General features: G+C 36.2%; 1 protein-coding gene across 7 annotated transcripts in view; it reads right to left on the bottom strand.

Moving 5' to 3' along the window:
- Positions 1-199: 199 nt before the first annotated feature.
- LIN54 (lin-54 DREAM MuvB core complex component) overlaps positions 200-15133 on the bottom strand; it is a 76191-nt gene continuing 61257 nt past the window's right edge. For 6 of the 7 annotated variants that reach the window (XM_027087525.1, XM_027087529.1, XM_027087528.1 and 3 more), the window contains exons 6-13: positions 13765-13838; positions 13200-13397; positions 11716-11807; positions 10834-10905; positions 9733-9835; positions 9436-9573; positions 5712-5914; positions 200-2999 (exon numbers count right to left, since the gene is read on the bottom strand). In XM_027087525.1, the coding sequence (XP_026943326.1) occupies positions 2798-2999; positions 5712-5914; positions 9436-9573; positions 9733-9835; positions 10834-10905; positions 11716-11807; positions 13200-13397; positions 13765-13838 (1082 nt within the window). In that variant the 3' untranslated portion in view covers positions 200-2797. The other variant, XM_027087527.1, reaches the window with a different exon arrangement.

The following is a 15133-nucleotide window of genomic DNA, read 5'->3' on the forward strand; positions in this document are numbered from 1 at the left end:
ATGAAAAATAACTACAATAGTCAAGGCTTTCTAGCTGGTTGGCTTCCCTCTCCTTTGGGCTGCTGCTCCAGAATTCCTTTATAAAACACATAAGGGATGCAATATGATCACAGGGCTGGAGGTCCTGGTTTGAAGCTGCATTTACATAAGAAGCATTCATTTTCTTAGCTATTTGTGTTATAAAATAATAAAAATAGAAAACTTTTCTAAAGGTATTTTTATTCACATTTTACATAAGACTGAGAAAATGTCAGTTGTCCATATCAAAGAATGGGGAAGCCAAAACAGTAGTCTCTCCCCCAAGGTCACTGCTCCGCTTGTTTTTTTTACCTGTAACATTAAGTTTCTGTTTCCCATAATAGTCCAGAGGTAAGACCTACAGGTTGCTTTTAGTTCTTGAGAGAAAAGGAAATTAAGAAAGGTGCTCATCATAAGAACATCAAACATTAAGAGAAAAGAGTTTCTGCCCTTAAAAGAAACAGTGGAAAAAAGACAAGACATATTCTCATTTCAAAGCAATTTATAGTTAATGATAACTGGGCAAAATGATAGATTTATTTTTTAGTTGTGTGCTTTCAGAAGTAATGTCAAATTTACTTAATAGCAGATATTTTAAAAGGTTTCTTGCATCTTAAATGGTTAAAAGTGGTGTTATTAAAGAAAAAATGCAAACCCTTTTTTTACAGAATAGTATAAATGTTTATTTTCTGTATGATTTACTTTGCTGTCCTGTTTTTACAATATAGAAAAGTGTATTCTTTGAATAGCTCTAGTAAATATAAATTTAATCTTTCTACTTTGGGATGTAAATAGAGCTAAAAAATTATATACCCAACCCTCCCCAAATAGTCTTTTAAAATTGTTGAATTAATGTGGATATTAATCTTGTTCAGCAATTTGATGCAAATGCCTAAATACAAAAAGTTGTTTAGTAAGTACTACACAGGAAGGAAAAGTCTTAATACTTTAGATAGCTTCCTGAAAATCAGAAAAACTAGTAGCATTTGATTGCACCTTCAAATTTTTACAAGCAAAACATTCTCAAGCAATGCCATCATACATAATCTACAACTGTAATCCAAATTTCACAAACATTTTATGCACACTGTATATAAATACACATCACAAAGGTGCAATTAGAATTAAACACAGAATATATACAGAATGAACAAAGTTTAGGTTTTGACAAAAAAGGTACTGTAATCTTTTGAAAAATAACTTGATTAGATATTATTTTATCCTCTTACACTAGTTTACATTTTTACAAATTTTAATTAAACATACTAGATTGAGGTGCTAAGAATGTTTGCACTATCTACATTTAAAGTTACTGCACTATAATTTTATAAATCCAAATTTTAAAAGGAAGATGCTTAATGAATAACGGAATCTTTTTTGGATTACTTAATTTCTATTGCCTATATCTTGCATGTTCATATGAACATATATACACACTTAATACATACAACTATAGATTCCTTGTAGGAAATGTAATAATCATATACTACTAATTACTGAGGATTAAGGTACCTAGCAAAATGCCTGAATTCCAACATGGTTTTTTCTCATCATAAAATCCAGAGTCCTATTATAACAGGCTCTTAAATTCATAAAGCTTTTGAATTCTGAATTACTGAAAATGATTTAGGTTATCTTAGTAATTATATGAAAACACTCATTCCTTTAGCTAACCAAATCACTGGCTAAAAATAATGCCATAATAAGCTTCCCTTATAAAAAGAAATCCCACTACAATTTTGAAAGCTTTGTTAGGAGGCCCCTTTCAGTAAATCAAGTAAGAGTCATAGATTGGTTTGAAACATCTTAGTTCAAAAGTCTATAAAAAGAACTGTTTGTATAGATGAAAACTCCTTCTCTAAATTCATCTCTTAGAGCTTCAATATTCTTTATTTCTCCATCCAAGCCAAATTTGTTAACTGGTAATTATGTAAGGTTCTATTTTATCACTACATAATCATAATGTTTACTTCTATTCACATGCACCGCTCATTTTAACAGTACCCCTTAATCACTGACAGTTTATTATTTCAAATACATACCGCCTCCTTGAAAGAAAATGGAAACATCCCAGAGCATTTCTTAGTCACTTCTTATTATAGAAACAAATTGTCTGCCCTTTGAGAATTATTTTCTGTCCGTTAACACTTTATATGTTTTTTAAAAAAACAAAATAACTTTTTTAAAGTGTGCCTACAGAGTACTTCCCCTTCTGACAATTCCCAAAGTGACAACAGGGTATATTCCAGAATCCACCCTAAAATGTTGATTTTTCTTAAAAAGATAGTGCTTTTCTAAACACAAAATGTCATTTGAATATGTTTCATAAGACATCGTTTATGTAGACATAATATCTGCTTATATTCTAGATCTAGTACCAAAGAATGACCGGGTAATACCAGTGCTTCTTTGGCTTTTTCTACTGGAACAAAGTCATACAACGCCATACATTATAAATTATATAATAGTAATTTATAAATGTTCTTTGTCAATAGAATGAGAAGGACAGAACATCTAGTTCTTAAGAAACCCAAGCAAATTAAAAATCCATATAATACAATAAAGAAAAATTCAATTTAGAAGGGGCATAAGCAGATTTAACTAAGATTTAAAATGTAATTTCCTCGTTTAAAATTTCTCCTCTTTCAATATTATAATTTCAGGTCTCACAAGACTGAATTAACAATACAATAATTGTTAAACTATCTTCCAGAAAATCAAGTGTCCCTGCACCTTCAATTTTCTGTACAGTTCGATTTATCAGTCTTTTGTGCAAGAGTTAGCAATTCATGGCACAAGGGTCACTTTTTGCTTTTCCTGCAGAGTTGATGACGCTCATCAAACATCGCCCGAATTCCTCAAGTATCATCCGTTCAGCTGCTGCCTTTGATTTCCCCTTCTTGTCTGCCTGCTCTGCCTGGGCAAGAAGGCAATTACACGTGGCTTCAGCTACTTCCTTAGTGACAAACGTAAATGGCAATCTGAAATGATTTTTAAGAAAGAGAGAGATGATGATGGTGTTGAATAACAGCAAGAGTGGCTGACATTCTTTCACCTAGAAATCTCTGTCGACATTTTCACGATTCAGCAAGCACACTGAACATCACAGCATGTGCGATGAACAAAAGCACATCCCAGAGAGTTTTTAAAAAGTTAGACCTGGGCTTCCCTGGTGGTGCAGCAGTTAAGAATCCGCCTGCCAAGGCAGGGGACACGGGTTCGTGCCCCGGTCCGGGAAGATTCCACATGCCGCGGAGCGGCTAGGCCCATGAGCCATGGCCGCTGAGCCTGCGCGTCTGGAGCCTGTGCTCCGCAACGGGAGAGGCCACAACAGTGAGAGGCCCGCGTACCGCAAAAAAAAAAAAAAAAAAAAAAAATTATATATAACGTTTTACGTAAAATACATATAACCTAGACAAAGTTACCTGGTTAACAGAAATGTAACTCTACATGTTAACTGGATACTGCTATAACAAAAGTCCTCCTGATTCATGTATATAAGCTCTGAGTGCAGTTTTTGTTTTATTTACTGTTGTTTCTGCACTGCCTACAACAGTGCCTGACACAGAGACACCCCATGAATATTTGCTGAATGAATGAATAATATTGGAAATTGAAAGCACTATCTCCTGGACAACATGGAAAATAAAGCACTTTCCCATAGTCCCATATGATGTTTGTGAAAAAAAAAAAGCGCACCAAAATTTTGCATTATTCCATGATATCAAAAATGAAACAACAGGGACACCCAATGCTGTTCTGTACATGGAGTTTATTCATAAAGACCTGAACTATTGAGTATTAAAGCAGAGGAATCCATCCCGAGGCTAGTTATATGTAGCCAAGTCGTAGAGCCTAAGAAACAAAACCAGGTAACCTAATCTAACCAGTAACTCAACAACCTGTAAGTAAGCAGTCACTGATAGAAGGAAACTGCAAAACAAAATGAATGAAGTCTGGGACTTCCCTGGTGGCACAGTGGTTAAGAATCTGCCTGCCAATGCAGGGGACAAGGGTTCGATCCCTGGTCCGGGAAGATCCCACATGCCGCGGAGCAGCTAAGCCCAAGAGCCACAACTACTGAGCCCACGTGCCTAGAGCCCGTGCTCTGCAACAAAGAGAAGCCACCACCATGAGAAGCCCGCGACGCAACGAAGAGTAGCCCCCGCTCGCCGCAACTGGAGAAAGCCTGTGCGCAGCAACAAAGACCCAACGCAGCCAAAAATAAATAAATAAATAAATTTTAAAACAAGAACAACAACAAAATGAATGAAGTCTGAACTTAAGGCCCACTATGACAAGATAGGGTGACAGGATTTAGGCTGCTATACATTTGTATAGAAATCTTTAAAATATAAAAAGCATTTTAAATTAGAAAATATAATATTAAAATATTACAATAAAGTTAATATTACAATAATATTGAAAAAGTAATTAATAGTGTATAACAGTAGCACTCATTATATAGTATTTGGAAACTACAGGAAAGAAAATGGAAAAAAAAAATCAAATTTTTGCCACTCAAAGGCAAAAGCTTGTTAATACGCTAGTAGGACTTCTTTAATACAGTTTTTTTATACTTAGTTTTAATAACAGTGCATAATTTTGTGTTCTGTCACACTTCATAATAACAGACATCTTCCCAAGTTGAAAAATTAATTGTAAATATTTTAGTGTAGCAATATCTTTAATCTCCTCATAGAGATTAGACTTAATAACCTAAGGTTTACTGAAAGCAGATGACCAGAAAGGACCCTTTGTGATACCCCTCATTAAGGTGTCTGTCCATTTCCACTTCATTCAATCAAGAACTTTTTGCTGATTATACTCCAGTTACAAGAAAGAGTTCTTTAGAACTAATATCTGAAATATTTTGTACAAAAGCCTTACTTTTATAAGTTTTATAAGTTGGATCTTATTTCAACTTTGGCATTTTAAATGAAATACCATTTTCAAGGCTCATTCCATTTAATAATTCCTCAGATTAACCTCTAACAAACTCTCTAATACAAATTCAAGTCAGCATGCTATGTGCAATGGGCCCTGCCAAGCTGTGCTTTACTCCTCAGAGCCACGTGAAAAGGGTGATGTGAGGGATAAGAAAACCGAGGTAAGGCCCAGAGAGGTGAAGTGCTTGGCAAAATCACAAATTACAACAGAGCACAGACAGGATTTAAACTCAGGTCGGCCTGACTGTAAAGCTCCAGCTTTCCTACTCCAGAGCTCAGCAGTCTAGGGAAATAAGGAGGTACAATAACACAGTGTGTGACAGGCTCTCCAACAGGGTGGGGAAAGTGCCACATGGGCACGGGAAGGTAAGAAGGTAAGAATGTGAAAAAATGTGCATAACAACACAACCAGGAAGAGGTATAAAAATTTTGGTTTTCTTCAAGGTTTGTCAAATTATTCAAATTTTTGTCAAATTATTCAAATTTCCCTCATCTTATTAGGGAGAAATCCAATTAAATTAAGCACAGTGACCTAATACACTACTGTGCATTTTAGAACTGTACGATATATCTGACAGTGATTTTTCTGTTACTTTTAAATTCCTTTACAAGTAATTAAAGACAGAAAATGCAAAAGTCAGGTGTGCAACAACCAAAAGTATGAGCCCAATTTTGCCCCCAAAAAGAAACTTCACCAAAAATGAATATATCATACTATAAAAAGATATTCAAATATTGACTTACTTTCCTCCTCCGCTATTCAAAGCTGGTGTTGGCCTAGTAAGCAAGTCCGAAATCTGAGAGGATAACTTAGTCTTTGCTGCTGTTTGTTGCTGTACCCTTACTTCGGCTGCATCTGCCAAGTGCATCAATGTCTTTCTTTCTGGGCTTTCTTCAAAATTCTTACAGCCAATACATTTGCATATTGAGGAACACATTATTTTTGCCTAAAAGATTTACAAAAGAAAAGCTTCCAAATCAAAACCAAAAGACATCACTATAGTAGACTCCACAATCAAGTCAATAGGTGACAGAGTTAGCTGGTCAACTGACATAGATAAAATGGAAACATCTCTTGTGACAAACACCAAAGGGGCCAGCTATGCATGTGCATAAGTCCAGTATTCTTGGCCACTCTGAAAGTGGCTATACTATGTTTGTTTGAGGCCTTCCACGCCAATTTTCCCCCACTATAGATTTTCCTCCTGATATGAATAACAAATGTTCTTTTATTAAAAAATGAGTGATACAATATTCAAAAATAAGGGTCATTCAGAATCCAGCCACCTCAATCAAATCACCATTAACATGTTGGTGACCTCCCACTTATGCAAACACACACACAGTATCATATCAAAGGAATTTCACAGACACTATTTTTATTATGAATACCTCCCCCTCCCTAAATAAATCCCCTGTCCAGAGTCCCCAAACCCTTCAACAGTCCGTATTAAACCAGTGTGTCCTTTCATGTAAAGATATATAAACTATATGTATATTTATGAAAAACACAGGCTTTATGTACATATATTAACTCACCAATACAGAAGTCTTTCTTTTTTTTTGTTTGTTTTACATAATCATATACCCACTTTTCTGCATCTTCCTTTTCTCACACTATACTTCATGAAATCCCTCCCTCCAAGTCATCTGGCATAGGCTGAATTCATCCTGTTTAATGACTGGCTATTAATCCCTGGTATGGATGTGCCACATTTTATTTGGGCATTCACTTCTCTACTGATGGTCATTTGTTTTGTTTCCAGTTCTTGAGTTCCACAAACAATGCATAAAAACATTTTTTTGTATATATTACGCTTTTATTTCTATGAGCTAGGTTTCTAGAATTGGGCTCACTGCTCAAAGGGTACATGTATTTTAATTTTAATAGATGTGGCCAGATTGTTTTTTCAAAAGGCTATAACACCTCACATCTCATTAGCAATGGATAAAGGAAGCCTTTCCTACATTCCCTCCAACAATGTATACTATAGCTCTTTTTAATAAAGTGAGATCTCGTTCTTTAATTTACATTTCCCAGACTCCTAGTAAATTTTAGTATCTTTTGTTGGCTACTTTTTCTTGAGCAAACCCACATCAATTTAAATAAATAAACAAGCCTACTGTCCTTCCTCTCTACAGTAAGATAAATGGATCATATTATGAACACACCTACCCTGCTCCTTTTTTACAATACACTAATAAATTCCATTTACCAAAGGAAAAAAAAAATGGATATACCTTTTGAGTTAACCGGCTTATTTACCAGGAGCCAGTCTGGGATCCAACTGAAGCAATACATAATAAGTATCTAATGGTGAAGAGATAAAATTCCTAACCTCCGGGGGAAGAAGACATACTGATAATGGTAATTTGGATTAAGTTTTAAGAATTATAAGAAAGGTACTAATAATGTCTAATAGGAACTCAGGAGGGAGAAATTACAAATACAAGTCATCCATTTAGCATTGCTAATTCAACTTCTCTTGTGGCCAAAAAAAAAAAAAAAAAAAGAGGGAGGGGGGAAAAGGTCACAGGAAAAGTCACAATCACTTAAATAATGTGGACAGTCACTCATTCAATCAACAAGCCCTGAAAAGCGTGTGAAAGGGACATCAATGTCTTATCCAGATGCAGACCAACTGGACCAAAAAAGCCAAGTCAGTTCAAAAGATGAACAACACAAACTGTCAGACAACATCATAAGTAATTCACAGTGAGCCAACTGGCCACTGCTAGTCAGAGTTCACTGTATTCCAAGTTTTTCCATTGCTTGGTCTTTTAGAACAACATATTAGTTATTAGACATTGTTTATGTCCTGAATGTCAAGGATTTTATCAAAATAGATAGAGCAGCTTTCTCTCTTCTAACATATTTCAACCAGTCCACTGCCTTTTCTACTTCTATTAGTTCACAGAATTGTCAACCAGTTCAATTATTTAGTTCATGTATGTCTGAATTTCATATGCTTAGCATGTATTGATTGTTCAATGCCATATGCAAGAAAGGCTTTCTTTGCCCTTCTGACCCAGCTTTATAACAGTTTCCATTTTCTCTTTTTTGTGTGTGGAATTGGTTTTATAGCTTACATGCTTACATATTCATGACAATTTTTGTATGATACGGTCTGTGAACAGAAGCCACCTATCTCATCAGGTGTGCAAACAAGAGTCAGTCTTTCCCAATGTGAATGAAAAACTGGCTTGTTGGACTCTGCGACACTGTTTAAGAGACTTTCAAAAATAATCTTGATTATGTGCAATTTTCACTCCTACTGACTTTAGGACTAACAAAATGTTGCTTTACTGTAGTTTTTGAGAGGAGTATTTGACCTCTGAAATATGTAAATTAAGAATTCACTACAGAGAGAATACAGTACACAAAATCTTTACTACGACACACCTGGTATGGGGGTGGGGCACTGGGCTGCAGGTACGCGCTCCTAGAGCAGAGCACACCTGGCCAAGGGAGAGTGCAGTACTTGCTGGTATTACTTTACCAGGCCAGGCCTTTGGCCAAAACTAAAATAAGGTTTCCCTCTGCATATGAAATCTGAACGAATGAAAATATAACAGATGAGAAGAGCCAACTGCCGTAGGAATGAGTTTCGGACGCACCAAGAAACCAATTGTAGTAACCTTGGATTAATCTTGGGTATGACTAGATTGCTTTCTTTAAGCTTTGAAAATAAAAATAACAAACTATATAGTACTTTGTCTGAAACAAGTGGATCATTTACACGGCATCTATCAAAGCAGAGTTTCAATATACATTTTCCAGAAAAGATGCTGCCTGACCCATAAATAAAAACAGCCAGTTGAGTGGGATGATTAGATGGTAAAATGGATGCAGTCACCTCACAGTAGCCAATAACCTCATCCAGCAATTACATATTCCTCCTTACCTATTTTTATGCTCACAAGGCAAACCTTCTAACATAATTTAATTTTCCACAGAGCAGTGTTCTTCAACAGGGCACTACTAGCATTTGGAACAAGATAAGACTATACTCTCAGGACTGCACCCTGAAATGCAGGCTATTATCCGTATATATTTCCGAAAAGTCTGTAGGGGAGAAACTGGGTAGTAATACCCCTCAGTGGAGAACCACTACTACAGAGTGTCCAGTCCACTTTGATGTTATTGTTATTGAAAATCAACAAACTGGTGCTGTGGTTTGCATACTTTCAGGTACAATGACCACGAAGTTATGAGCTGGTAACTCTGCTAATGAGACCCCAAGCTGTAATGACAAAACAAAGGTACTGTTACTCTGAAGCCCTGCTTGGGAGGCGAGAAGGTAGGTCTTCCTCAAATTAGGGCCCTTGGGCTGACTTTTCAAACTGCAATATTTTCAAACTGCAATTGCAAAGTAATTTCCCAGTTTACAAGTAAATTTTTTTTGTATGCACTTTCTGAAGTTATTTTCAAAAGATGGTTAGATTATTTTTCCCAACCTCAACTCACCTCATAGCATTCACAGTAGTTTTTAAGACATCCTGATCGTTTGCAATTACATCCTTTGCTGTGACGTCGATCTGATTCTCCCTCCTTTCCTTTCCCTATCTTGGGCTTAAAAGCTTCTGGATTTCTGTCAAGGCATGCCTATCAAAACAGATCAAATATCAAGTGATGTTAAATCACAGTAGATTAAACTTAAATTCTGCAAAGGGAATTAATTTTCTTCATAAAATACTTGAGCTCAACAAAAAAACAGGTGAAATTGTAAACTTCTGTCAGTTAAATGAAACAAGAAATAATCACCTTTATTGCTTTTTGCCTTTCATTTTCATGTTCCAAGTTATTATAACAATTAGTACAATTGCAGTTGTTGCAAAATTCACCATTTGCAAAGCAATCACAGTATCTGGAATATAAAAATCATTGTAAGTCATATAAAAAAGTCATTTTTAAGAGAAACAAAACTAGAAATTATCATTATATATGCAGTAAAGCATTTTAGAAATGTATTCAGAGCCACCAACTTATAGAGTTAACAACAGGTACTGACAAGGCCCAAAAGTAAAGTCACCAGCTCCTAGAATTTTGGTTTAGAAACTTAGTTCCAGTAGTAACAGCTGTCAACACAAGAGCTATGTGATTTTTATGCACCCCAAAAGTAAGTTATTTCAAAATCACAAAAAGGAAAAACATGGGCTATATTCTATTATATTAGTGGAACCTGCTCACGTGAACTACTGTCACGTTTCTTTGGATTCTAAACCCCCATAAGACCACTGCTTTTTATTTAACTGTTTCACGTCAAATCTCTTCAGTACTAACAAGCAAATTAATCAACAAGTTAAAAAAAACTACTCAGAGTATCATCTCATTTAAGAGACCAAATATAAAGGTCCTAAATAAGATCACATTTATTAGTAAGGACAGAGATCATGTCTGTCTCATGCAGCTGGATCCGTAAGCCCTACTCCAGTGCCTCATCTGTAGTAAAGACTCTAAAATTATTTCCTTCTGAATAAATGAAAGAGTCTTTTTACACCGTCGTATGTGTTCATTCACTCGTATGTTTAATTACTTAGACTTATGAAATTGGTCTGTTAAGAATTTTTAGTTAACTCCACTTATTTTTTATTTTTATTTTTTTTGCGGTACGCAGGCCTCTTACTGTTGTGGCCTCTCCCGTTGTGGAGCACAGGCTCCGGATGCGCAGGCTCAGCGGCCATGGCTCACGGCCCCAGCCGCTCCACGGCATGTGGGATCTTCCCGGACCAGGGCATGAACCCGCGTCCCCTGCATCGGCAGGCGGACTCTCAACCACTGCGCCACCAGGGAAGCCCAACTCCACTTACTTTTAAAAGCATTTTCAGTTATATCAAATGAGGAAACAGCAGCAAAAGGACTTACAATTTCAAACACAGCGATTTTGTACAATTACAAGGCTTTCTGGGCCGACTGGCAGACTCTGATGGCATTATGCTACACAGACACAAACAAAAAGATATACATTTTAATCAATTAAAGGTAACTATTTAAACTGAGAAAAGTCTCTAATCTGTAAATTCCTCCTAAAATAAAGCTTTAACAAATGTACCCATCTCTAATAAAAGTTTATGTTGTTCCATTTACATTAAGTTGAAAAGCAAGCTGTACCATGAAAAGAAAGGTAGAGAGCCAAGATATGGATTAAAAAAAAAGAAAAGGAAGTTATCAATAGTTTCTGAAGAACATTCCACAAAATATACTCTTTCTTCTAGGAGAACTAAAATTGAAATCTCTAAACTCTTTGGGATTCAATTATGAAAGGTAGTAAGTAGAAAAGGGTGTGTGAAGTTGGAATTTAGGAGGGGAGAGGAGAGGTAGACTGGTTCCATGTAATTAACTAAAGCACTGCTTCTCAATACTGCAAAGGCAGCAATTGACAGATTAAAAAACAAATAAGCAAAAGAAAAAGCAAAGACCTAAATAACAATTTAAAAACTAGTTAATATCATTTTTAAAACATATTAAGGAGGAGACAGCGAAAAAGAGAAAAGAGAGAGAAAATAACAAATCACCTGTACCAGAACTGGTGAATCGGAGTAAAAGATAATTTGGGAGTTCTCTGACTATTCCTGCAACTTTTCTGTTTAAAGTATTTCAAAATAAAAAGTACCGCAGAGGCACACTCACATGGCTTTGAGGGGAAAAAAATTAAATACATGTATTTTGAAATATATATGTATATTTGATGTTGCATTTAACCTGATCAAACAACTTAACTTACATATATTCAAATAACTCACTCACCCATTGAACGGAAGCCTTGCTTGGGTCTGGATACCAGGTGTTCCGGTAAAGTTAGAGTTGCTTGCTATAGACACATAGGAAGACTGCTGTAGCTACATATAAAGAAAGGTAATTTCAGACCATATTTACAAAAATAGACAATACTCCTAAATATAATGATCGGTAAGAAGCACAAATTCATCTATTAAAATAGGAAAAACAGAACGGAGAATTTCATACAAACATACTCACTACACCTCATAGAGCTCTTCTAAAGACCCAAAACTAATACCAGAGGTAAAAACAATGTGGACATTTTAAAGTACTACATGGCATAAATGTAAGAAATTCTTTCACAGGATATCAGAATTAGGAAATTCCAGATGAATGTCCTGAAAGTACTGTAGTAAAATTTGTATTGGCTAGAAAAATGCAATGTGTCTACTTGTAAATAAAATAAATAAAATGTGATCATTTATCACAAGTTATAGAGAATGAGAAGTTACATACGTAATAATTAAGTTTCTATTTTACACTGATTTCTAAACATAAGAAAAGAGATGCTAATGATAAAAATACTGAACACTAATTTTTTCAATCAGTAGCCACATAACATACTCCAAAGTACACTTCTTTAAAGTACACAGGTTTCTGTCTCTCTTATAATCTTGAGTAGATCAACTCAACAGCTTAGAATATGGTGCTAATTAATTTGCTAGATTTTTACATGAAAAAGAAAACAACTTCTACCTTCTTCCTAGAAAGCAGCACTCCTAACCCAAGCCAGCCAATTGGATAATATGTGGCTTTGATTCCAAAGATAACCAGATGTCATCTAAAGATGACCAGATCTGGACGGATCACTATCGATATGTCACCTGGAAGTGCATCTCACAGTCTATTTTCCAAGAACAGGTGAGCGGCATCGTATTCATAATGTGAGGAGGAACTCCATTACAGTCACAGCGCTTTCTAAACTCACTGGGACTCTGCTGATTTTTTTTTTTTTTTTTTGCGGTACACGGGCCTCTCACTGTTGTGGCCTCTCCCGTTGTGGAGAACAGGCTCCGGACGCGCAGGCTCAGCGGCCATGGCTCACGGGCCCAGCCGCTCCGCGGCATGTGGGATCTTCCTGGACCAGGGCACAAACCCGCGTCCCCTGCATCGGCAGGCAGACTCTCAACCACTGCGCCACCAGGGAAGCCCGGGACTCTGCTGATTTTAACTCAACGTATTTTCTCTTATATCTACATGATCTTGCCCTCCTACCAAACTGTTCTCAGCTCCAAATTGCCTGACTTGTATACTTGACTTGTGCTGTATATTTCTAAATACTAAAGATATATAAAAATAAACTCAGAAGTTTTCATTAACAATTCAAGGTTTTGGAAACAGTCTAAACACTGAGTTAGATGTTTTTGAATAGTTTTAGAATGTGATAATGCTAGACATCTTAGACCCAATTAAACTTTTTGAAATGCGATGACTTAATTTTTTGCCCATACCTGAGTCACATACTGAGCAGGAAGCACCGCATAGCCTACATTCCCTGTTCCTGGAGCCGGTGCCAGCACAGTGCCTGGTGGCAGGTTCGTGAGGTTTGGCTGGATTTGTGGCAGTGGCGTGGCAGGCATGATAAGTCGCTGCTGTGGCTGGCTGGTGGTGACTATTTGGGAAGTTGGATTGATTGGTTTTGGAACAACCTAAAAAGAAAGGAAGTATGTCAATGACCACGAAAATAAATTTCACAGTTTCTCAATTCAGTATAAATCTCTTAAACTTAGGGGATTAAGAGGTCCAAACTATTATGTATAAATAAGCTACAAAGATATACTGTGCAACACAGGGAATATAACCAATATTTTACAGTAGTTATAAATGGAGTGTAAACTTTAAAAATTGTGAAACACTATATTGTACACCTGTAACTTATATAATATTGTCCATCAACTATACTTCAATAAAAATAAATAAATAAATAAATCTCTTAAACGTAAATCTTAACTTTCAATTTTAAAAGTAAATTGTCTGTTTGGGAGAGACTGAGAGAAGAAGTGATGTGATACTCACTTGTTTGACAGTCTGCGCTGAGACAAGTGGCACTGACATCCGCACTGGGGTGGTATTAACGACCACTGGCTTTGCTTTGTAAAAAGGAGGGAGGAAAAGGACAGTTTGTTTACAGAAAATAGTATTTAAAACATTTAAGATACTTAGTTCCCTCAGGATATCCTCATGAGACAGCTTAAAGAATTCCACTGGTTTCCTATTTGGAGGAATCTTTAATCAAGACAGTTACTTTCAAAATTCTTTAACCCATCTAACTAGGGAACTTATATCTAAGGTAGCTATAGTCTATCCACTTTATGAGAGAATGTCTGTCATTTAAGATATTCTACTGAAAATACTTCAATCTGTATTCAGATGCTTTATATATTCACTACTAAATCCAGTGAGATGAAATGATGCATAAATTAAAAACTGCCATTCAGGAACTTGGGTAACAATGCTGTTCTATACTATTTCTAATTCTGTGTACAATTCATTATTTACAGAGTACTACTAAAAGGCAGCATAGCAGCAAGGTTAAGAATATAGTCTCCTTAATTCAACTATACTTCAATAAAAAGTAAACTAAAAAAAAAAAAGAATGTAGTCTCCTAAATCATAAGACCCTGGGGGTTCAAATCCCAATTCTGCTGCTTTCTAACTACTTAAATTCTCTTTGCCTGTATCCCCATCTGCAATATAGGGATAGTATCTCCCTTACAGGGTAAGAGAAATAAATATGTTAATTCATGAAAATTTACTACAACAGTGCTCAACAGATAGTAAGTGTTCAATAAACGTTAGTTCCCATTACTGTTATTGTTCTTGTTGTTATTACAACCATTACTGCTACATAAATGTCACTGTAGACAGTGTTCCAGGGAAACTATAGTACAAGACACCTGCTCAAAGAGACTACATTCAAGTAGAGCAGATTAGATGAGTATCCAAATAAAATAAACATTATTAAAAAAAAAAAAAGAGAAAGCACTGTGGGAGAGCAAAGGAGACAGAACATACATCTGACTGGCAGGGGCTGGGAACGGGGAAAGCTGCATAGAGGACAGTGTCTGAGACAGTCCTGACCAATGGTCAGGCTGCAGAGCGGGCATACAGACTGGAGGAGGGCAGTTCACACAGAGGCAGAGCAAGAGAAGTGGAGGCTTGATGCTGGGCACTTCACAAAGTGCTACGGGACAGACCGGTTTGGCTGGAACCTAGGGTTAAAGTAGGCAAGCACTGGCAAAAAAAAAAAAGGCAGACTGTGGCTGTTTTGTTGAAGGCCTTGAATGTAAGGGTAGACATCTGTATATTTAATCTGTATTATTAATTCAGCAGGCAATGAGAAGTTTCTGAGGACTGTGATGTCCGGAAACATCCTTGGAATGGC

This window comes from Aethalodelphis obliquidens, unplaced genomic scaffold (genome assembly GCF_003676395.1).
Source record: "Aethalodelphis obliquidens isolate GAN/ISIS:26980383/991018 unplaced genomic scaffold, ASM367639v1 scaffold59, whole genome shotgun sequence".
Taxonomy (NCBI): domain Eukaryota; kingdom Metazoa; phylum Chordata; class Mammalia; order Artiodactyla; family Delphinidae; genus Aethalodelphis; species Aethalodelphis obliquidens.